This window comes from Ascidia mentula, chromosome 8, assembly GCF_947561715.1.
Source record: "Ascidia mentula chromosome 8, kaAscMent1.1, whole genome shotgun sequence".
Lineage (NCBI taxonomy): Eukaryota > Metazoa > Chordata > Ascidiacea > Phlebobranchia > Ascidiidae > Ascidia > Ascidia mentula.
Genome location: NC_138573.1, coordinates 17,656,110 through 17,680,526, shown reverse-complemented (window position 1 = coordinate 17,680,526; position 24,417 = coordinate 17,656,110). Strand labels below are relative to the sequence as shown.

The 24,417-nt window shown below is 38.2% G+C and overlaps 4 protein-coding genes across 4 annotated transcripts; 2 read left to right on the top strand and 2 right to left on the bottom strand.

The window, feature by feature from the left end:
• Positions 1-2,552: 2,552 nt before the first annotated feature.
• LOC145910553 (large ribosomal subunit protein uL3-like) lies at positions 2,553-5,695 on the bottom strand. Its single transcript, XM_082997716.1, has 8 exons — positions 5,637-5,695; positions 5,270-5,462; positions 4,827-4,995; positions 4,261-4,396; positions 3,725-3,911; positions 3,302-3,421; positions 3,019-3,161; positions 2,553-2,875 (listed from the first exon to the last, which is right to left on the bottom strand). The coding sequence occupies exons 1-8, from the start codon at positions 5,637-5,639 to the stop codon at positions 2,621-2,623; spliced, it is 1,206 nt and encodes a 401-aa protein (XP_082853842.1). The 5' UTR covers positions 5,640-5,695; the 3' UTR covers positions 2,553-2,620.
• Positions 5,696-8,081: 2,386 nt separating this feature from the next.
• Positions 8,082-13,344, top strand: LOC145911211 (BTB/POZ domain-containing protein KCTD12-like). The gene is made up of 4 exons (XM_082998476.1): positions 8,082-8,683; positions 8,927-9,054; positions 10,575-10,743; positions 12,075-13,344. The coding sequence occupies exons 1-4, from the start codon at positions 8,294-8,296 to the stop codon at positions 12,318-12,320; spliced, it is 933 nt and encodes a 310-aa protein (XP_082854602.1). The 5' UTR covers positions 8,082-8,293; the 3' UTR covers positions 12,321-13,344.
• A 1,010-nt stretch (positions 13,345-14,354) lies between these two features.
• On the bottom strand, positions 14,355-17,518 carry LOC145910974 (asparaginyl-tRNA synthetase-like). The gene is made up of 8 exons (XM_082998203.1): positions 17,228-17,518; positions 17,065-17,174; positions 16,553-16,667; positions 16,291-16,431; positions 15,829-16,134; positions 15,515-15,669; positions 15,052-15,253; positions 14,355-14,779 (listed from the first exon to the last, which is right to left on the bottom strand). Exons 1-8 carry the CDS (start codon positions 17,360-17,362, stop codon positions 14,510-14,512), a joined length of 1,434 nt encoding a protein of 477 aa, XP_082854329.1. The 5' UTR covers positions 17,363-17,518; the 3' UTR covers positions 14,355-14,509.
• A 171-nt stretch (positions 17,519-17,689) lies between these two features.
• Positions 17,690-24,337, top strand: LOC145910648 (double-stranded RNA-specific editase 1-like). The gene is made up of 18 exons (XM_082997838.1): positions 17,690-17,927; positions 18,108-18,225; positions 18,747-18,839; positions 19,051-19,170; positions 19,433-19,574; positions 19,805-19,922; positions 20,013-20,103; positions 20,267-20,412; positions 20,783-20,911; positions 21,073-21,193; positions 21,311-21,390; positions 21,645-21,733; positions 21,923-22,056; positions 22,347-22,542; positions 22,839-23,071; positions 23,166-23,252; positions 23,440-23,594; positions 23,852-24,337. Exons 1-18 carry the CDS (start codon positions 17,769-17,771, stop codon positions 23,951-23,953), a joined length of 2,313 nt encoding a protein of 770 aa, XP_082853964.1. The 5' UTR covers positions 17,690-17,768; the 3' UTR covers positions 23,954-24,337.
• Positions 24,338-24,417: the final 80 nt, after the last annotated feature.

Genomic DNA, 24,417 nt, shown 5'->3' with positions numbered 1-24,417 from the left:
GCGCCGTTATTGCAAGGTTGGTTCCGCCGCAAGTCGACCGCAGGCGCGCGATTTCAAGGCGCCCTAAATAACGCATTCCGCCAAGCCCTGTAGTCAAATGTGGCGGCCACAGGAAGAGACACAGAAGGACGGAGAGAAAGCTGATTATTAATGGCACGTATTTGCAACATGCAGTCGTCGCAGGTGGGAAATCGTGCAGCTGGAAACTCGGGCGGTGTCGAGTCCACCCCTGGGTTGTTTATAAGTGATTGTGCGGAACAGAGCAAGGCAAATTCAACAACAAGAAAGCGGAGTCCGCCCGATAAATAATCTGTTGTATTCGACACAAAAAGTCGTGCCGAGAGTTGCAAACAAACAGCAGCAAACAATAAGCTCATAGAGCTGATACTGAACTCACGATCGCAGGGCAATAATGAGAAGAGCAACAAGTTGAAACACCTTTAGTGTTTTCTTGACCGAATCCCAGGCTATTTAAAGGGTTAATTACGAGGAGCGACAAAGCTTAGACCATCAGGGCTATCCAAACTGAGGATCGCAGGAAGATTTTCAATGGTTTCCAAGAGTTCATCAATTTCACTGAAAATACGACGTTGATCTGTAATGTTTCACAAAATATTTTTCCAGACTTTTAAATGCAAAGTCACTGTTAGGTTTGTGAAGTTCTTCAGTGGTTGAATTAAATTTGATGTTCACTAAATATTCAAAACCTAAATGACAATTAAACAAGGTAGCGGAAAATGGTAATGTATTAAAAGGGGCCGCGAGCATATAAGGTTTAGAGAGCCCTTGCCTGTAGGCATATATACCTATAATACAGCGTCATGACGTTGATGGTATAGTTATACAATCGATGAAGAACCAAATCCACAAAACTTTGTAAAGATGGTTTAACAGTATATTATTCCGAGGGTACATGTTACTGGAAAAAATGGTTGCATCAACAGACAACGGTATTAGAAAATATCCGACCCGTGCTTATCTCCTTTCGTCGGTTTTTGGTATACGTAAAGTTAACATATGAATATAGCAGAAATCCTCACGACTACTTGAGAATGTCCGAACGACGCGGGACGACCTCCTGAAGTCATCCAGAATGATGGTTGGCGCCTCCCTGGATCACATGTCGTGTTTGTCCTTCCGATTACGGAACGAGTCAAGTAGGGAATCTGTATTCGGCGGAAATTACGCTAAACCTCAAACGGAGAAATGCGTTTGTCAAAATGTCTAATGCATGGCGTCTTGGGTTTGATCTTCTGCAGTTTTTATTCCAACGTAATCGAATTCTTGTTGAATTTAAACAATACAAAGTATGTAAAAGTGTTTGTTTGGACTGAAACGTGTTTTCGATGTACTTTTGTGGATGTCGTACATTCAATATCATTCCACCAGGGTGAAAAGTAAACAAAAATTCTCACGGGAACAATTTAATTTAATGTTACGGCTTACCTTGTACATTACATACCACTATTGTAATTATTTTCGCCATTGGCTTTAAAGGAGAAACGTTTCGCAGACAAAATGTACTGCGCTTCATTATTATACAAAGCACGTGGGTTGTTACACCTATCATCGTTGAATATTCAAGACACTATTTAAATACATATTTCCAATATCCCTGTGGCGCCAATTCTTGTTGCGAGGAATCGTTGGCAACTTAACGGAGGCCCATTCGTTGTGTGCCGAGTCTAACATTTCAAATACAGATCATCCTGAAAGGATTTTCTGGCTTGCGTGAACAATTCGAAATAGTATAAAATGCCAAGACACACATGCCCACTTGTCCGCCACCTGCCAGTCAAGATGGCGTGGGTGGTGACGTCATATTGAAATAACTTACGCGCGTCTGTCCGCACCATGTAACTCGTCGCATTTGTAACGTTCTGAGAAAAAAGACCTAAAAACAATGTGTTTCTTACACGACGCACACAATACTTGTTGACCTAGTTTTGCTTGCGTAACTGACATCGGTTGTTGCAACGTCATTCTCACAGTATGATATGCCAACAGGTACTTATTGGTTGGGTCGTAGACCGATCTTGTGTGTTCATCGGTAACGCCACTCTTTTGGTTAATACGCCTCACGCATTGGAATTCAAACACAGTTTTACGATACTTAATGAAGTCATAGTGTCAAATTATGACGTCATAATATAGCCGCCCCGTTGGAAAAATGAAAACTAGGCGCCTATGACTGCTACACCAACATTCATCACAAAATTGGGCAGTTCGTTTATGCGATGTTCCGAGCAACACAGACCGTCTTGTTGGTGAAAGAATGCCAGGGCGTCCATGTTTTTTGAAAAACCTTTTCCTCAAAACGGCTTCACAATGACACCGACTAATATATACAACAAATTAATTATAAATTCGCAGAAGGGTTGTAAAAGTCACAAAAAAATGTGACTTTCAGGACTATATATAACATAATGTAATCAATTATTCGTATTCGGCCAAATACTGAAATCTGACCGTAACTACATAAATTCATTTCAGGAAAATTGTGTGATGACAACACCGGTCTTCCCGAAACCCCATGTAGATAAACACCAACATTTCGTGCACCCAACAGAGTGGATTTTATTCGGTGCGCACCACTGGCGCCACCGTGCGGCAATACGAATTAAGACGAAGCAGCCACACGGTCCTTCTTGAGCGGACCCATGAAGGTACGTTTCTCTTCGTGCGTCTGGAATCGACCGTGGCCGAATTTGGACGATGTGTCGATCCACTTTAGTGTGATCTTCTCCAGTGCCTTACGCTTGGTGTGAGTGATCAGTGACTTACGAAGGGTGAGAACTCGCTTCTTGGGGCCAATACAACAACCCTTGAGCATCACAAAATCGTTCTTCACCTCACCATAATGGGGAAAACCACCCTAAAAACGGAGGTAAAATTTGAAGTTGAAACGGGTTAATAAAAATTGCACGAAAATATAATGCCAGCAAAGAGAATAACCTTTAAATCCACAATGTAGTATTCGCGTAAAGCTTATTTTTAGAATTCTGTAAAAATTCATACCATTGGTGTAATGCTTTTGTCAGTGATATCAGTATCGGTGGATGCGTTGTTTTTGATCAACTTGCCACCCTCCTTGTGAATTCCAGCTCCAATACGATAAATCTTCTTGTTAATCTCTGTACGGTGGTGATAACCCTTCTGACCTGGAATTTTAAAGTGCATCAGTGAGACGAAGTAAACTTTGAGGTTGAGCATCGATAAACTGCTAAAAATATGACTTTATATGCAAATAATATATAAATGAACCAGTTCCGTACAACATTATAACAAACACAAAGCGTACCGGATCTTGCCACTGAGTATGCCACTCTGGCTGGATGCCATGCTCCAATACAAGCCACTTTCCTGAGACCTTTGTGTGTTTTTCGGGGTAGTTTCTTGGTATGCCAACGTGAAGTGACACCTGCAAAAACAATAAAACTAATGTATGTCTACGTAGTAATTCTTTAGCAAGAAAAACAATAGAGAATGCAGTTTATTCAGAAGGAAGGCAGCATTGGGTGTTTCCACATAAATTTCAGGTTTCCCTGGCAGGGGAAAAACAATGCGTTTCATCAAATATCTGCCAGTCACAATTTAATCATTGTCACCTAACAACACAATAGGGGAATAACCTCCCTTGGATAACTCAGCTGTGTAATCAAACATACAAACTAAGAAATACCGAGTGTTGTAGAGTTATGTGAGAGAATGATGCAAAACTGACCCTTTTCTCCATGGCCCTTGTTGACACCAATGACATCGATCATCTCATCCTTGTTAAAAACGCTGCTCACACTGAAGGGTTTCTCCAAAAGCTCGCGGGCGTAGTCAACTTTCTCTGGCACAGATCCACCGTTAACCTGGATCTCCATGATGTGAGCTTTCTTTTGACGCAGAGGAAGGAGTTTCATCTGGAAGAATCATCATACGGTTATGATTGTATATTGTAAGGGGGGGGGGGGGGGGGGGGGAGCAAAGGTAAATATATCAACAGCTGTCATCAGTAATTGCAATCTCCGTTCAATGCAACATAATAATATGATGCTCGTACAAGAGGTGTCAGTGCAACTCATCATATGAACACAAAATAGCTGTCAGGGAAATTCATAAACCATGTGCAATTATTCTTTTTTTCATTGTGGAGTCCTGAACTGGCCACTAAGCTTTTGGAACAGTATTATTGAAATAGTTTTCATTTGAAAGCATTCAGGTCAATTTGACCATTTTGCACCACATTTATTACATAAAACACTTGCTTACTTGGGAGTGGGCGATGACTCTGATCACTTTGCAGTATTTCTTCATCTGGTTGAAGTCTCTGTCGATTTGCTTCTTACCATCTTCATCTTGCCACTTGCGACAGGACTTAGTGAAAGCCTTCTTCTTGCAAGCGTACCTGATTTCCACCGAAAAATACAAATCCCCTATAATGCCTGTAGAGCACCTGCCTGTCTCATCAGCATAACTACTGAGAGGAGACCAGGGAGGTAGGATCGGGCCAGGTGGTCCTCCTCATGCACAACACTGTATAGTTTGGCATTTTGGAGTCCACATAAACCCTTGGTTGGGTGTAAGCTCATCAGCAATGGAATTGCTGAGAGGAGCAAATTCAAAAAAATAACAAGTTTAGATGAATTGTTTGTGGCAGTGAATCATACTGGACATACACAAAAATCAGAATCAAGACAAGTTTCAGCATTGTTATCTGACCGCCCGTCTTGTGTATCATCACTTTCAACAACTGTTTGATACCAAAATTTAACACACTTTAAACTTTTCTTTATTGTCTAGTTGTTAATTCTGGCATGACCATGCAAGCAACTTACCAGTTTTTGTAGAAACGACGTTTACATTCGTCGCTCAAATGCTCAGCAAAGACTGTCTTCAAGGTCCTGAGGCCGCGCGGTGTCTGGATGTAACCAATCACACCTACTACAATCATAGGTGGTGTTTCCAAGATGGTCACGGCTTCGACAACTTCCTTCTTGTTCACCTCTAAAAAGACATCAAGAATTTTATGCTGCATTTCATAAAAACTTACCAGTAAAGTACTACCCACAATAAAAAATTGTGAATAAAATTCTCCTTAAAACAACCCCCCAGGCCCAATCAAAAATGCGAAATATTACACAACAATATCCCAGCACTATTGGCCAGTCTCTTCATTTGCAGAATTTTGAGTAAATCTCTTATCAGTGCTCCTAATTTCTTTTGCTTTCTGAAATAAGTTTTATTTTAAGACAAATTAACACAACGAATTGTTACATACTTGAACCAGGTCGATCAACATCTCGTACAATATGGGTCATCCCAGCTTTGTAGCTGATAAAGGCAGTTAAGTGGCATGGCTTGGATGGGTTATCTCTTGGAAAAGACTTCACCTTTCCACGATGTCTCGCTGCACGTTTTCTAGGCAGAAAGCCCAAAGAGCCGTGGCGTGGAGCCGAAAACTTTCTATGCGACTGTTGAACAACATCAGGTTAACACCTTGCGTGCTTTTTACCAAGATTTAATTAAATCGTGCTTTCAATGTTACCGAAAACACACTGCATAAACTTAAAGACGTAATAAGCAAAATTCCAAAGAAGTTTACAAAGATTTTTGCAGATAAAAATTTTAAGCAAAATTCTACCCACCATCCTCGAGCTTGGCAAACCGAAAAGGCCGAGATATCACGTGGCTAATCTGTCGTACATTCTGTTATGGTCCAGTGATAACGTGTAATTTTTTATTTGAAGGGATTTATTTTGAGGTGGAAAAACAACACTTTGAAATGTCATGAGAATTAGAGTTAAATTTTGTTTGGTAATCGCAAATTTAAAACCGTATGTCATGAGGTTTGCGATGCATTAAATTTTTTGTATGTTGAGCAAAAACTATATGGCCTATACTACGCGGATGAATAAACACAGCAAGTAGATTCGGCACAGATAAACCGTAAACTTTATAGAGTCAGGGGCCGTTTATTGCATAGGTGGTTTCCTCAGAATCGCGCTCTGTCGTACGATCGCAGTCAGTCACACTGCGGAGATCATAGATTGTTGCGCCAGGCTACTTTGGGCATTTAGGCCACCTGGCCGTGCAGTCTGTTGCAACCCATCATACTCCAGTGCCCTTTGATTTAAAATTGATTGAAAACGTCCAAAGTACAGTTCAATTTTGATGGTGTAAATTGAAGGTGCATTAGGTTCGGGATCATATTGAAGTCCGCCCTTGTTGAACAACCTTCACAGTCTAGTTGATGACCAATCGCAAGCACGTTGTGAGGAGTGCAGCACTTCGAAGTCTCAAATGATAACAGAACCTAACGCAGTACGGTCCGGGACGCCGTTCTGGTTGGAATTTAACGACTGCATGGTGTCGCCTAAACACTCTTTGCCTGTAAATTTAATCGTTCCGGTAAGAATTGTTTTTTTTACTTTCAGCCTTAATCCCATGCGGCGGTAAATTGCCCATTTAGGCATCGAGTCGACAATGGTGTTGCTAAAAAAAAAGAAAAACAGAAATGAAATATACAAAAAGGGAATCTGAATTGTCCAAAGTCGAATGATGAGTTTAGTGCTAATACTGGTATGCCAGACGGGGCAAGTTAATTTGAGCGGAAGTTTGTAACATCAGTAGGCATTCAGCATTAGAAACAACTCAAATACAATCTGTTTTTGAAATGTTGCTCTATTTATAATTTGTTCATTTTTCACCTGCGTAATTTTAAAAGCATTTTTCAACGAGTCCAATTATGTTATAATCCAAGTAACCTGCGCATATGTTTTCAGCATCCAGCATTGCTATAAGTTTATGATAACCCTTTGGCCTCAACTTTAAATATGCACACCAGAACCATTTATTAACTTTCCTATTTGGGAAACGCGCGTATTGCACCCAAAAGCAATAAAAAAAACATGAGCAAATTCGGTCGATGTCACTAAATTTACGTTGTTGAAGGTAATTTGCCAAAACAAATGCTCTTTATTAATAGAAAGCCATGTTAAGTTGATCATTAACATTCAGCTCACATAGCAGATATCTGCACACGTCACATTAAGGTGATAGAAGTTAATGCAGTCGGCACGTGTGCAGTTATATATCCGCTAATGCATTGATGTGGGCACTCTCCGAGCGACCATCAAGCCTCATCCATGCATTTGGACTACCTTGTAACCAAATATGGTTCGTAATATTTTGCCGAGTTTGTTGCATCTGTTTTCGCAAATTTTCTGTAGCTAAAATCGTCACGCCGTCAATTGCGTGTCTTCCAATTGGCAATTGCTTCCTCAACAGGTCAAAACAGTTGGCCTTGCAGTTAAAACTGAGAGCAGCTGTTTCATTCCATAGTGTGAAAGATTCACATTGACTACAGGTTGCAAGGGAAGGTATTGGAGTTGAATATTTTCGCTTGTGTGATGTAAATTTCACTTGCTGCATGGTGAGCAGGAATACATTGCTTTAATACGGCGGAAACAACCCTGCGAAGGTATTGAAAGAGTGGACAAGCTGTTTATGCGGGTGATGCACTACAGGTCAGTACACCAGTTCTAAGCATGCTGTGCACGGACGCAGTTGTTTAAAGCAAAGAAGGCGCACCTATACGCACATCCGTCACGGTTTTCACTGACTGTCGAGTTACCGCGATGAGCTGGGCTGCCTTACAGGAGATGCGTCAGTTGAACCGAGCTGCATCGCACGGCGATTCAGTTCCGCGCTTAGTGTCGCTTTGCTGCGGATGCGTATCTATAGTGCGTAAGCCACGCAATGCTTCCTATTAGTTTGGTGTGAGGCAAAATGTCTCTAAACGCAGTGGTAAAACGAAATCTAGTTGATAGAAAAAAGTGAGTTTCTTTTACTATTGTTAGTTTATGAGAGAAGGTCTATGTGTGTTTGCAATATGTGTTGTTTTATGGAGTGACGTTTACAAAGAGTATTGAAAATGTAAAAACTAGGTCGAAACGTAAGTATGCAAATAAAAATTGAATCCCCCAATGAAATTGTACCGTACGAGTTCGCAGGTTATTTCTGTGAAAACAATTGTTCTTTTCACCTCGTTTGAAATTCTTTCATAGAAATAGACTTGTTAAGATTGGATGTTTTGTCGCCAATGTTACTGGTTTTCTCAATATTTTCTTTTCACTTAACATGACACCTTATGTGCGGAGCAGAATCAATAGGGTAGAAGGTGAACCAATTTAATTATATTGGCAACCAGTGTGTACTGAAGGCATAGAGGAATTGACTTGCGTTTCCTGCAGACAATCAATAAACAGTCACTTAACTTAATCCCACCCCGCATCGGTCCAACATGGCCGCAAGTAACAACCAAATCGTGGAGCTCAATGTGGGCGGTACGGCCTACAGCACTACGGCCCTTACACTTACAAGGGCTTTTCCCACATCAAAACTTGCAGTGGCGGTGCGGGCGTTTATCACCGGCAAGGACGAGGCTCCCGAAGGCGTGGAGTTCTTAAGGGACTCCAACCAACGTATGTTTATCGATCGGGACGGAGCGAGTTTCCGATACGTCCTCGATTTTCTAAGGAATGGGGGCGGTGCTTCGGGACAAACAGAGTCGATATTGAAAACATGTCCGGATGTCAGGGAGCGTCAGAAAATTCGCACGGAGGCTGAATTTTACGGACTCGGTGAACTGGTGTCGGTGCTAAAAAAGTTGGAGGCACGACAAATATTTATTGTAAGTTTCGATGACGTTTGAGTCCAATATTCCCACACACATATATTTCTAAACCCTATCAACACTAATAATGTAGTCCATATGGTAAATGGTTTTTATAAAAACAAATGTTAGCATTCAATTTAGCTACACAGACATGACTGTTCATGTTAATACTTTTTTTAAGCAGTAAATTACGTTTCAAAACCCCATTTTCCCACACTAAAGCTCTGCACTCTATACCTCTTACATTTGGCGCTTCAGGGCAAGCAAGGTGATCGACCAAAGCCTGTTGGTTCAGAAGATCGATCCACTGCAGGGTCACCGCTGTATCCCCGCTTATATCAAGGGCCAGCACCCATATCCCGAAACGAGGGGGATTCCCCATGCAGGTGACTTTAGCGTATGAAAGTATGAACCGCTACTCGCTGCGTACAATAACTACATGTTCATTCGTTCTGCGTGTATTTAATTGTAATTATAGAAAGTATATCATATTACCTTAAAAAATGTATGATGCTGTACTTGATACGAGATCATTGTCGAGGCCACAAAGGAAACTGTGCATACACATCTTTGTGTATTGCCGAAAAAGTTGTTGTGTACAACGGTGGTTCGGTGCCGCACTATTGTACTTGTGCAAAGCTAATCACCATTCGTCCGCTAGAGCTGCTGGAAGTGCGGTTTGTTACTCAGAAAACTTTAGACATCGTTCCGTTTCGTTCCACCAACACTGCTAACCCTTTAACGCCAGCAAATGCACAGATGTTTGAACGCACTGATGGTTGCCTTCAGAATTATGTAGTATTTCTAGGTTTATATTATACAGAATGCCCTTAATTGTCTAGCTATGGTTTACAAATACTCAAAACCACATATGACTGTGGCAAAAACATGACTTAGTAGCATTTGAGTCATTCTGACTGAAATGAAAAAAATCTGACTGAATCCACAGTATATGATTTTGCGCAATTGATGAAAAAAAAGCAGATTTTTACACGATAACAAAAAAATAATTGAACTATCGATAAAGTCGGTCGTTTATTCGTGGTTTAAACTGCGACAAAACAGGAAAAGTTCATTGAACCTAAGTTTGTTTACGTTTATCTATATTGACGACCTTATCAAAAGTAAGATCTTGCAAACATCATTTCTTACAATACACCTTATTCTTAATACAAGAACTAAATGTATGTCAAGAAGACGAAAATGACGTTTTCAACAACTTTTTAAAAATAACACGACGTAGATTGAAAAACAAACGCCAAATTTTTTGTGTAACTACTTGGTGTCCTTAACTGAATTATTATAATGGAAGAAAAGCTCTAAGTTCACCCACAATAGACGCAAAGAATTCCAAGTTTTGGGGGAGCTTTAGCGTTGGTGAAGACGAACTCTGTTCAATCTTTAAGCAACGGGGTGGTGTGACTGCAATTCTCTTGAGAGTAATTTTGAATTAATGTTGATTGCTGGAGCGAACGATAGGAGTTAAAGTGGTTGCTACACAGTCCGCTAACGACCCCAGCACAAAGTTACGCTTGTTCGCACACGACCCATTACACGTAAAGGTTTCTAATTATAAGACATAAATGTCGTTTCTTTGAATGATGTTATTGTTCAGTTGTTGCGTCACAATGAAGTTTTTATAAACAAGAATAAAAAATGCGAAAATTTCATTGCTGTCTATGACTGTTACATACGTGCATTAGCTATGTTATATTTCTATAGTTTCTTGCGTGTGCCAAACTATACTAATGATTTATGTTAATTAATCTCGCGACGTCCTTTTAGTTCTGGTGGTTCTGAGATATTTTGAAGCAAAAAATGAGCCACAAGTCGAAGTTTAAGAACCACTAGATTAAATCGTTCAATTGAGCTCTACTGATGAGTTGCTCGTATCGTTGTGACGCAGGTCATTGGACAGGGTGATGAGCACAGGATCTTTGTCACAGAACCGACCGTTTTTCATCACAATCGGCTACAGGAGTTCTTGCAGTGCGACAAGGGACACGACCTCCCTGGAGAAGTTTCGAAGAATTACCCGCATAACTGTTTCGGGCCGTTCGGACATTGCAAAAGAGGTAAAACTGTTTGCAGTTGCTGAAGCGACCTGGTGACGATAAGCAAATTGTTCGGCAAAATTTATTGCACATAGTAAGCGATTTATCATCCAAAAATCGTTTACATCAAATGCAAGAGTTTTGCAAACCGTGATTAAAAAAGACATGATAAATGCACCGTATTTGAAATTGCCTGGTAAACTGCAATATGTCATTGGGGGTTGCCTTGCCAAGATATCATTAACGAATAATTGGAGTGATCATTATTAACCATTTCAGTGTCTTGCCAGCGAAAACATAAAAGCCATTTCATAAAGGCGAAAGGGGCATACTCCCAATGTGGTTTGCTACATGGTGTGTTCCTTTTCACATAAAATCCGTGTGTGTTTGGGCGTTTATAACGATTGCTCAGGCTGTCAAACGGAGGAAGTCGCTCGACATTTATCAGCTGCCTGAGCCGCGTCACTTTTGCACTGCTTGGTTACGCTTGCTATCCAGCCAACAGAAACAGTTCTTAATCTAAACCCTGACATGAGGTTAATATGTGTACAAATGCAGCGGTGTATGCAGAAACACTACATGCAAATATACAAACAACAAACTTTAAAAGGGGGCCTTTGTAATGGTTGTGACAGCAAAACTGTAGTTGTACCCCATGGACAGTGTATATCTCGTACAAACAACTTTTTGTAGGTCGGTGCTTGTAACCGCAAAACAATGTAACCGAATTTTGGGTTACAGCTGCACATGGCAGCTATTGGTGATCACCCAAGGTCCAGTTAACCCAGATGGACAAAATCGATATTGATTTTAACGCCTTCACTACACGATTGGACGTCAAATGCGTGACAATGCAGGTTTACTGAGATAAGATTGATCAATTGTTCATTTAAGCCCTCTGACAGTCGCTATCTGCAAGGCGCCAGGTCTAAACAATTCATTCAAAAACAGCTGTCTAAATTATTTATATTGGGGATAGGATTTAGGGGACACGCGATCTCTAATTGGTTTCGCAATTATATCTGCAAAAATTAAATCTCTCCATTAATTGCTTTAAAGCTAATCATCTTAGAGAATTGCCAATTGGCATGAATAGAAAAACGTATAAATAAAATTACTGTGTAGTCACCACAAAGTGGAAGTCTTGCTTGGCTTTGTAGCATCCCATATCATTGTAAGTCACATCAAAGCTGCATTGGATAGATCTGTTGGGTCGAAACAATGGCCCGGTTTGAAGCTCAGTATGAAAAAAATTAATTGGCTCCATAGCTTTTAAACACTTATCTTTTGTTCCAACCAATATGTTTATGACGTCAGCGTGAAAGTGACTCGTGGACAATTTTAACTCGCAGGTGTTCAGGGATGATCTCAATGACAGTCGGGACCCAGACCGATACCCGTCGGACGGCTACACATGTCGTTATTATCTGAAACACAACTACCTTGAACATGCCTTCGAAACCTTGGCCAGTCGAGGATTTCTACTCAACACGTCATGCTCCAGTGGATCGAAGACGTTGCCGGCGCAAGCAAAGGAATACAAACAGTGGACAACGTACATTGAATACGTGTTCTGTCGACCACCTTGGGATGAATAACTGGCGATTTGTTTTGCGGCATTGGTGAACACCGTTGTGTCGGTATTTTGTGCGTTGGAACGTTATACCATTTCCGCTTGCTGCGGTTGATTTAAGCAGTGGCTTTAAAAGTCGCTTGCTTGACGCAAAGAAATAGTACTTAATCTTTAATCAAGCAACGATTGAAAATGTTTGAATTTGCTTCAATTCCTGCCTGTTAGTATAAACATCGTTAACCTAAAACACTAGTGTCAATTTGGTCTCACTCTACCTGTGTCTAGTAATGTAAGGAAGATGTTCAGAACCCGTCAAATGTACTTCCGCACATAGCCTACAAATTCTTAGGTGAATGTATGCGGGGACTGGATGTCATTTCATTTCAAACATCTCATCGGCACGCTGTGTTTGAAACTGGTTTGCGGGTAAAACATGTTTTTGGTCGAACCCATTTTACTTACATACAGACAGTGCGCATTGATTCGACACAAAAAATCTCATCAGTGCAGCTGGTGACTAACGACGGTCCTGACGGCTTATTGGTCTTATATATCGATGCACAACTGTCTGCAGTTCATTGATCATTATTGGCTCATTTTTTGTACAACCTACTTGTTTTGGATTTTGTTTTACCGATGCACAAAATTTTGTAAGTTTTTGTTGTTGTGTCTGAAGATTTTTTCGTCAATTATTGCCTGTATTTTTGGCACCGTCTATTGTTCTTTTGACACATTTTTTATCGTAAAATGCTAAATATTTACACAGCACGTCTGCCCGCGTCCCAATTTTTGGGGAACGCTATGCGATAGTTCCTTTCAAGTAATCTCCCTCCAGTATTCGTCTTTTTGTCAGTTTGTGACGTCCCGCGTGGTAGTGTAACTTTGTGGATGTTGTGGTTTATTAGCCTTCACCAACGCTGTACATAAGAATATAAAGTTGCACCTTTCAAAGTGGAAGTCGCGATTATGACTGTTGATGTGATAATTTGTAAATTTAATATCACGTTGGTTTTGTAGATGTTCTCAAGACAATGTATTTTTTCTTTTAGTCGAAACATCGTATTCATATGTCATGTTTCTGTAGATTTTTCTTGAACTGTTTACTGTTTCAAGGCACATAGCCTATCACACAACAGCAAAGTGGTTAAAAATGGACAGCAAATAAGAACGACAATTATAGGACATGCAAAATCTAAACATAGTGCATACTGGTAAACATGTATTGATATTTTAGAATCAGCTGAGTGAAGGTTCTTTACAAATACCTTGTCTAACGAACATCAATTTCAGTTAAATAATAATCAGAGTTCGATTCCCAGTAAATCCCTAAATGTCGGGTAACAACGTCCAGGTGTTAAGAGGACATGGAAAGGGAAGTATTCACACGTCACGTGGCATGACAACTGTCGTCAAGCAGGGCGCATGTCTCCGGAGTTGCCAAACCTTGAGCAGGATGCCTGTGAAACGACGTGACAAGGCTGACCTTCTGCTTGGCCCAATTAATTAAGACAATATGCCATGTCTTTATTATATAGTAGACAAACTACTCGATTATGTTTGTGTAAAGAATAGAGATATAAAGCCTGATTGCTGATTCGTGTAAGGGTTTGGTTCGTCTATGTAGGGCGAGTTTCGATATGGCATGTCCACTACAGCCTAACCACGCTCCCAATCAACAAAACACGACAGGTTTAGTAGAAAATGTTTAACAAAACACCTACTATTAAGCAGACATGGCAAACTTCACTTGTTCATGTCTATTGGGTTTCGCTATCATCTGAACCACCAGGGTTTTGTATAAATTAGTGAGACCCATGAACGCCGTCTATGGTTCAAACTTAAACACTCCTTGTCCACTTTATTCTCGTATCATTTACTTGCCTGTCACATTTGTGATAATTTCTAGTTCGTTTGCCCAATCTGTCCCCAGCGTACAAGTGTAATATACGTATGACGATGAACTTCAGCCTAAGTGAGTGTGGCATATTCGTCGCACAGACAGTTTGGTGCAAATATTGTTTCATTTCTTGATGGCTTAAATCGGCATTGGTCGGATGATCGCAACACATTCGATCATGTTTCACGCACAAAGAGGATGGTGATTTTTTCAGACACATGATCAAGTCTGTTGTTATTGTTATATTTGGAAAGACGTAAAAATGTATTTTTTAACAAAATGCCAAAATATTCACAGCCCCGTTGTTCACACGGGCATCACAAAACGCACGAGTTGGGATAACGCGGAAAAGGCACAGCGTCCCGAATGTTGTGTACTCCCATGGCGAAGGTCACTAATCGGTCGAAACCCATCCCGTAGCCGGCATGCGGCGTGTTGCCATAGCGACGCAGGTCCAAGTACCAGTCGTAGGCGGGAAGCATTTTGCGTTCGGTAAGAATCGACTTGAGCGTTTCCAAATCGTTATGGCGCAAACTCCCTCCACACAACTCGCCGACTTTCGGGAAAATTAGGTCCACTGCTGCCACCTGGTGGTGGAAACAATTGTCACTTTAAAACAGGACTGAACTTTAAATATGACTTGATGGTTGATGAATAATTTCGTTTGACATGCACAGACCAATACAACAACTGGTAAAGACGAACATAAAGACGTTTGAAACCACATCGACGACTATTAACAATTTTTGCTGGTTTATTGTTACGTATAAACGAGTTCACAAAACGTGAATAAACGATTCATTACGTCATAAACAGGAGATAAAGATTGCGCTCACTAATCTAGAATTGAGAGTCTTACCGTTTTCCCGTCTTCATTGGTGGGCATGTAAAATGGTTTTTCACTTTCAGGGGGGTTAAAGATGAAAACTGGAATAGAATCACAGTAGTTGACAAGGAAGTTTTCATGTTCAGTGTTTAAGTCGCTTCCCCAATCTGGCGGGTCACCTTCCAGTTGATCTGAGTTTTTGTTTAGAACTTCCACAGCTTCAGCATAACTCATTCTGAAAGTGCAACAAGCAGATCATGTTCAACTATTTATCAATCTAAGTTAAAACGTTGCAGGATATTTTTAATGAAAATTTAACCTAAACGCCGATATTCATGTTGTAAAAGGTTTAAGAAGCAGTAAAGCAAACCAAAATAGAAATAAATGCTTACTTTAAACTTTATTTTTATGCATTTTCGTGGCAGGAAACATAAGCACATCAAACCAAAATGGAAATAAAAAGTAATTTTCAAATATATTTTATTGTAATGATTACTTTATGTATGGTTTGTTGATAGCTGACTCCAGTAGCAGTTTGTGGTCAGGCACCTCATCAAACACCTTCACTAGATCTTGCGAGCAGTTCTCATAAAGTTTGTGCAAAGAAAACTTTATGCTTTCCTCCATGATATGCATAATGTCATTCAGTGACTGAAATTTGGACCAAATAAATTAACTTAAATAACAGAAAACAACTTACCATCAGTATAATATACATTTTTTACATATTAAATGGACAATCTAAAGTTTCAAGCATGCGAAAACTCATTTAAATGTAAAATTGAAATCAAGTAAAATTGAAAAAAAAACCTTTGTATGTGACAATTCCACTTCAAGCATGCGAAACTCATTTAAATGCTTTCTGGTATGAGATTTTTCTGACCGAAACGCTGGGTTAAGGGTATACACATCACCCATGCCTAGAGCACAAGCCTCCAAGTGCAGTTGGCCTGACACTGACAAGAAAGTGGGCGTTTTAAAGAACATTTTTTCAGGATTTGTTGCTTTGATTTCCTCATCTTTGTTGTGTTCAGGAACCACAGTGAAAACATCACCACCACCTTCACAGTTGCTCGAAGTTAAAACTGGAGTGTGTACATGTAAAAAGCCTTTTTCCTTTAACAAACAAAAAAAGTGAGTTAAACATTTACCAAAAAGTAATTTTTTAGCATTATTTTGTCAACTGGGATTATACAGAATATGTAGAGCTTTTCAATTACTGTATCTCTAAATATTCCAAAGTAAGGGAAATGTATCAGAAAATAAGAATACCTGAAAAAACTCATGGAAGGCCATTTCCAGGGAGTTGCGAGCTCGTAAAACTGATGCCATTTTGTAATGCTGCATTCTTAGATGCATATATGACCTTATGGTCTGCATCTCATAAGTTCCATGATTAGTAAAGGGATAATTCTGAGACATATGAAAATATTTAAACCTTGAATTTCTCCAAATTTTAAAAAGTTAAGAAAAGCAAATTCATTTTACATATTTTGCAATGAATTTAAATATAGTCTGGATATAATAAACGTACATCAGAACAAGTTCCAAGCAGTTCAAGGTTATCACAGATCATTTCATATCTGTCTTTGTTCAAAGAAAGTTGTATTTTTCCGCTGACACAGATAGATGCCCCAAACTTAACATCACTGCACACACACAAAAAAAATAAGGCACCCATATAAAAAAGCACATCTTTAAACAAAAACTAATATTTGTATCATAAGGTTTTCGGGCTTGGCAGCCCAGGCAATGCAGCCTAGCTGGATCAGCCCCTTTTTCCTGACAAGTCGGAGCAAGATTTGTTCTACCAACTGTACTACAGGAGTTCAGTGGATTCACGGGGTATATTGTGGCCAAGGTACACTGGTGCACAACTTGCCAGGCAACCTTCACATATACCTAGGGGATCTCAACCACCGTATCCGATAATGCAGTAATATTACATGCAATGGCATGCACAGGTCCTTGCCTGGCAATATTTATATTTACTATTTTATTTATATAAACTATTTTGCATATTTCATCAAAGTTTCATAATTTTACCGGTTAAATAGGTTGTGTTCAACAACAATCTGAAGGTGTTGGTCTGACGATCCATCATTGAGATCAATGAAGACCTTTTTCTTCATGTTCCTCACAGACCTTATCCAGCCCTGAACATTTAGCTGGTTTAATGAGAAAAGTAACAATTGCAACACAGAATTACTTGAGTTTTAACAGATGTGTTTGTTTTCTTTCCATCAATTATGTCCTTGACACGAATGTTGCTGTACGGCCGGGAAATAACATTTCGTCGCAAAATTATTGAATGAAATTTATTTGCAAACATTATGAGCACCATCAAATTATATTCAGATTTTTATTCGGTATTTTGATTTTTTACACAAAATCCATCGCACGCACTTTTACCGAAAAGGGTATTTCCCCAGTTAATCGTTTTTTTACCAAGTTTCTACATGAAATGTTTGCAGATTTATGTTGCTATGTGGCGCAACTCATATCTGAAAGACGAATAATACTATGTCGTTGGGCGAAAAGAAACAACCAAACTACTACAAGTTTTTTGCTCAGGCATGATAAAGGAAAGCTATTTCTTGGCACGCTCAGTTGATTTTCAGTACATGTTTATTCACGTGAGAGCAGTGGAGCGAAACAAGGGGAACTTGGATTTCGTTGTAGGTGATTTTGCTTTTCATTTGCATGTTGCAACGTAACTGGTGCTTTTTGGATGGTTGTTTGTTATTGCGATGTGCTTTAGATATGCAAGAACATTAACAAGAACCTTTCGCAAACACAATTCGACCATTACTACAACACATTATATTTTGCAAAAAACACTTTTACTTCCCATATTTGGACATCCAAGAGGCAAATTTTGCACCAACATGGACATTAATTCTATGAAGGTAATAAAAGAACCAAACGCAGAAACGTTAACCATGTAAAAAGTGTGGCAGCTGACAACAGTGCTTACAGTAAAATGCTAATTTCTGTTTTATTTATTTCATATTTTCCTTGATTGGTAGGTAGCCTACATAATTTTACAATCATTGCATGTAACAAATAATGTGCATCTTTTTGTTTAGGTAATGGAATTAAGAGCCTTCCTTGAATCCAAAGGGTTACCGACAAAAGGGCTTAAAAAAGAACTAGTTGCACGAGCACTAGAATATGAAACAACCAACATTTCTGCAGAGAAAGAAGGTTTAATTTTAACTTGTTGTCATTGCTCGTTTGGATTGGGAAACACAAACCAATGAGCATTCTTCTGCCTTACATATACTCACACTTTGTTAAGTTAAAAAGTCTTTTGTTATGCTCTTATTGTGTATTATTGTGCACTTGCTCACCTAATGATATTTAAAAGGAAAGGGACCTTCACTGCCAGACCCCTAAAATGCAAAATAAATAAATATAATGTGACTGTAACAAAAGCATTATCTCCTGTTTGATTAAATGGACCATTCAATTTCATCATCGACAAGTTTTGATGTCCTGTAAAAGGATCTCTCAATGTGGGTCCGCAATGATCTGTTAAGGAGGTTTAAAAGATTTTCTGAACCATATTACTTTAATTGGTGATTTGACAAATCACACATGAATTTCATTTGGCATAGGGACAAAAAAATTGGCTCAAATGAGTTAAGAAATCCTGTCCTATAAAATGTGATACATGAAATGTGGGTAAGTAGTAGAAGAAAACTCATTGGTTTGTACTTCCTTAGTGAACAGGCATGAAAACAATGTATCAACACTCAGTGAAGAAACTGTGCCACATAAACCTGACTCATCTCCTATAGATGAACATGTGCCTGAAGGTTGGTATATTGGTTCACAATGTTAGACTTAATAATATAAAACTCTACTTTCATAGCTTTCATATACTTCAATCATATGGTGTACTGCTACAATATGATTTTTTTCACATGTTTTATGCTATAACTGTGCCACAAATGACAAGATAACTAATAACATTTCACTGATAAACATAGCAAAACTGTTGAAAGGATTATGCAATATGTTTTGCAGTTGAATCATTCGGTGGAAGAAAACGAAAATGGGACAACACAAAACAATGGAAGAAGAAGATTGCTAAAGGTTCCCCATTACCCAAGTCCCCACTGATGATGCTAAATGAAATTAGGCCAGGTAATAAAATGTGTAGTTTACAAAGTAACTTTTTGGATAACATTTCATCATAGTTATATACATCGAAAACACCATACAGGTCCCGCCAATTCAGGACTTTAGGGCATCTGCAGCAGAATCGACTCCATGTAATGGTATAACGCCATATTTAAAAATAATATAGTCAGTTTTTTATAAAAGCAGTGCACAAGCAAGCATATAATCATAGTTATAGTGCAATTAGTTTTTAACCTGTTGGTTATTTTTTTTCTTCTATACTTAGGGTTGCAGTTCAATATCAGAAATGTTTCTAGTGGAATAATTCCTCAGTTTAAGTGCACTGTGAAAATTGATGGAGTTGAGTATAGTGAAGAAGGGAACAACAAAAAAGAAGCAAAACAGAAAGTTGCATCATCTGTTCTTTCGTAAGCTGTGGTTTGTTTTAGATAATGTTGTTTGTACCAAACTGGAGTACTTTGCGATTGTCTGCAGACAAAGAAAACAGTGAACAAGTTTTTGTTAAAAACAAACATTGGTATAGGTATTGAGCAAAACTTTTTTTAGTCAATCTTTCAGGCAGCTCTTTAAAAGGCGTTTAATTTTTAGCAGAAAAATATGGCATATATGGTTATAATATTATCATAATATGCACTAGACAATGTGGACCAGGAATTCAGTTTCCCAACCCTGGTATGGTTCCCCCCATGGCTTTTGTTGATCCAAGCCAGATTGATTTTACATCAGATGACATTGGAATTCCACAAATGCCACAGGTTCGCTTTTAAAGCTTGTAGTAAATAATACCTTTGAAAGCAAAATCAACTGCTTATTTTACTTTCATTAACCTTTACTTTTTGCGACAGATACCAATGGATTTTCAAATTACCAAACCTTTGCCCCCTGAACGTATGGAAACAACTGTGACAAAACAAATCAATGCAGACACAGTCCAAGGTATTTCAATGCTGTCCATCCATAATATAATTTCTTGCCAATATTAGCTGCTAGAACCAAATACATCTGGTAACTGTAACTTTTGTCATGTAAAACCTTTGTAGTTTTAATGTACTGTGTATGCCATTAATTTCTGATGAAAAGGCACTTATTTGTGTTTCAGGGAAAAATCCAGTTATGGTTTTAAATGAAATACATCCTGGCTTGCAATACAAATGTATAGAAGAAGGCAACAGCCCCCAAACTAAAACTTTTATAATGGAAGTGGAAAAAAATGGAAAAACTTTCCGAGGTTACGGAAAAAACAAGGTTTGTGTGAAATTTTTTGATTTATTTGTATCAGTAATCTTGTCTTATAAAATGCCAGGTAAAATTAAAAGTGTTATTATACACGAAAATATATTTTGTAATGAATAATTATTTATATATTTTTAATGCTTTGTGCCTTTTTTGTACATACACTGGATCATCAAACACTCTTCTGTTACTCCTACTAAATTTTACAACCCCCTACATCCTTCAGTAAATAGTGGAAATCAAATCATTTTGCAAAAAACTACTTTGTTGATGAACAGTAAACACAAGAAATAAAATAGTTGGGACACCAGTAAAACCATTAAGATTATAGAGTCAGGTGTCCACATATGTACTATAATAGAAGATGTTTGCTTGCATTCAGAAACTTGCAAAAAATGGCGTTGCAACAAAAATTCTGCAAGAGGAATTTGGTCTTTCAACTCGGTCTGCCGATCAGAGAAGTGTTTTGAGTAATCTTGTCACCGGATCGGATGAAATGGCAGCAGTTGGAGTAAGTTTTATTTGTTTTCGTTACTTTTTTAGTTAGGTAATAATACCTTCTTTTTTCCTAAAAGCTTCTTGGCTGGTTTATAGCAGTAGTGTACCAAGATTGTGCAATTGCCATAGTAAATTAAATTATTATTTATCATAAGTCGTTAAATTATTTTTTAGAACTTGCCTGATTTTGTTTACGACATGGTTCGCAGCAAGTTCTCGGAGTTAACAGACAACTTCTCCACAGAGCATTCCAAACACAAGGTTTTGGCAGGAATTGTCATGACCAGACACCCAGGTCTGTAAAAACAGTTGTTTATGAAATGTTGTAAACGAATAATTTCAAGTCAAATGCAAATGATACCTGTTAATTTTGTGTGTTTTTTACTTTATGTGTTGTTTTTATTCTATTCAGGTCCAAATGTTAAAGATGGTGAAGTGGTATCGGTTGCCACAGGAACGAAGTGTGTGAAGGGTGAATTTATTTCAGACCAGGTTTGTTCTGTGCCTGCCTTATAATTACTTGTTACTTATTCCTGCAAAATCATAATTTTATCATAAACATCTTTTATTAAGAACACATTTATTAATTCTAAGAACAAAACACCTGGCTTATATTGCAGAAATATAGACATGTTTCTTTTCTGTTCTCAAAATTATGAGTAAATCTGTGAATACTGATTCCTACCTGTTGCTGTGATTTTTAACAACAGGTTTTTCTATGTTGCCCTGATATACAATTATTTCAGGGTGCTGCATTATTTGATTGCCATGCTGAGATAGTCTCAAGAAGGGGTTTACGAAAATTTATATACCAGCAGTTGATTGATTATGAGAGGTGTGTTACCCTATTTAGCATGATTTCGCATAATTTTCACCATAAATCACAACCAAAACACTTAAACCAGAAATGTGAATGTGTATAAAATAACATGTTTCTGGTTTATATAAATCAGAAAAGAAAAAATTGGCCATTTGAGCTTCTGGTCGCCTCCTGTCACAATCTATGCTTTATTTGCATGAACAGAAACACTGCGTCGTCAATTGTCGAACCTGGTGAATCAGGACGTTTTAAGATTAAGTCTGATGTCTACTTTCACCTCTACATAAACACCTCCCCATGTGGTGATTGCCGTCTCTTCTCTCCTCATGAAACTGAAGGTAAAATATTGCTTACATTTCCTAAATAATGATTTTTTGAGAAACAATAATTGTCAATATCAGATGAGTTTACCTTTTATTCAACAGCGAATGTAAACTTAAAAAATGTACAAGACTGATAAATTTTAAGGTTGCCAAAAAACATTTAAGAAGAAATTATATTTTAGTATGTTGTTTCCCATTTAGTTTGATGAATGAATAAATTCTTACTAAACAACCATTGAAAGAGTGATATGTTTAAAATACTTTCCTTATCCCACAAGTAAGATTGTTTAATTCCCCTGGAACAGAACAAGGTGACAATCACCCAAATCGCAAATCGAGGGGACAACTTCGCACCAAAATTGAGAATGGCGAGGGAACGATACCAGTGGAGGAAGGTGACTATGTAACTGAGAAAGGAAGAAGCAACGTCCAGCAAACATGGGATGGAATAATAAGTGGAGAGAGATTGCTCACAATGTCTTGCAGTGACAAAGTTGCCAAGTAAGAAATTGTATCTTGGAGTTGGAGCATTGATTGTTTGTCATGAAAATATTGGTTTATGATGTTTGAATGTTGTCAAATCCTACTCTTTAGCAGTATTTGTTTAACATTGACAAACCAGGTTAAAAAATGATGAAACTACAGCAATGCAAATGAAAAAGCATTTCGATTAAGTCACACCTTAAGAAAACTGATCTACCAGTTTATGCATTTTGGACCAGTATTGCCAAGTTTCACATTTTACATCAAAGAGTTGTTTAACAACTGTTTAAAGTGGTGCATTTTCATTTATATAGGTGGAACATAGTTGGATTGCAAGGATCCCTTTTGAGTTTATTTATTGAGCCTGTGTACCTTTCCAGTATCATACTGGGCTCTCTATACCATGCTCAGCACCTCCAAAGAGGTGTTTTTCAAAGAGCTAAAGAAGCCATGGAGGCTGTCATGCCAGGGGAAAGTGCTGCAGTCGATTCCTTTCCTCACAACTATAGAATCCATCAGCCAATGTTGGCATCAGTTAGCAGCAAAGGTAGGCATTGTATAAATCATCAGCAATTAACCAATTGTGTTTGCTGTACTGTTTATCATTTTTTTCTCACGTAAAGAGTATTTCTTTTCACCAGAGCAAAGAAATCCTAAGAAGGCTCCAAATTTCTGCCTTCACTGGACTTTAGGGGATGAGGCCCCATACATTATAAACACAGGAACTGGTAATTATTAAACACTGCCTATTTATGGACTATGTATATTACATGTATAAATACATTGTTCTTTTTATAAGTTTCTTTTAACAATGTTACTAAACACAGAAATTCATATAAAAATATATGTTATCTGAAGTGTTTGAAAAAACAAGTTTTGGCATTTACAGAAGTTTTGTGCATAATTTGTGCTTAGGTCGAACAGAAGAAGGAACCAATTCCAACTTGTGTAAAAAGGAGATGCTGAAACTGTTTGTAAATGTTTGCGAAAACAATAAACTGGTGAAGAAACCAGACTCGTTGTATGAAAAGTCATACGGTGAAATAAAAGATCTGGCCACTGAGTATCAGGTATATATGTGTTAAAAAATGGTTTGGTTTTACTGTCAGTAGTTTTGGGCAAAATTGTATGCAATACACACTGAGTAACACTATTTGAATATTACCATTTCTATTTTTTCTGTTACTTTATACTGCACATGTCATACTTTACTCTCCATTCTGTACAATATAACATTTTGCATCTTAACCAAAAGCAAGTGACTAGTTTACACCCAAAACAACTAAACTAAATAACTGAAAGTGGTATTTGTGAAACTCTTTTGCAGACTCTGAAATACCAACTAATAGGTGGATTTATGAAGACCAACTCAGGAAGATGGATTGGAAAACCCAGCGAAGTTGATATGTTTAGTTACGTTCCAGAGTAACATTTTACTGCTAACTTGTTTGATATGAAATGCAAATCCCAATTGATATCTTCAAACTGCATTTTATCGTTGTCATTGGTGACAAAACTTCTGCCAACAAATAATTTGTAATTTTCACTGCCTAGGATGGTTTGTGGTTTTATACTTTTTATTTGGTGATATTCATGGTGTGTTGCTGGTAGGGTGGTGCTTTTTATCCCTTGATGGTTAAGAATTGTACAGGAAACATATTCTGTTTTATTTTTGACAAAGAGACAACTTCAGTTAAAACCAATTTCTATTGATCTTCTGTGAGCAAACACTTTCAATACCTAGGATTTGTACACAAACTGCTATTGCACTTCACAACCTTTTCAACAAATTTTCTTCATTTTTATCGCAATAAAAATTTGTGTTTTGAGAATTGCGCCTTTTATCATGTCAAAAATGATGCAGTAGGTTCCCAACTTACATGCATACTCATT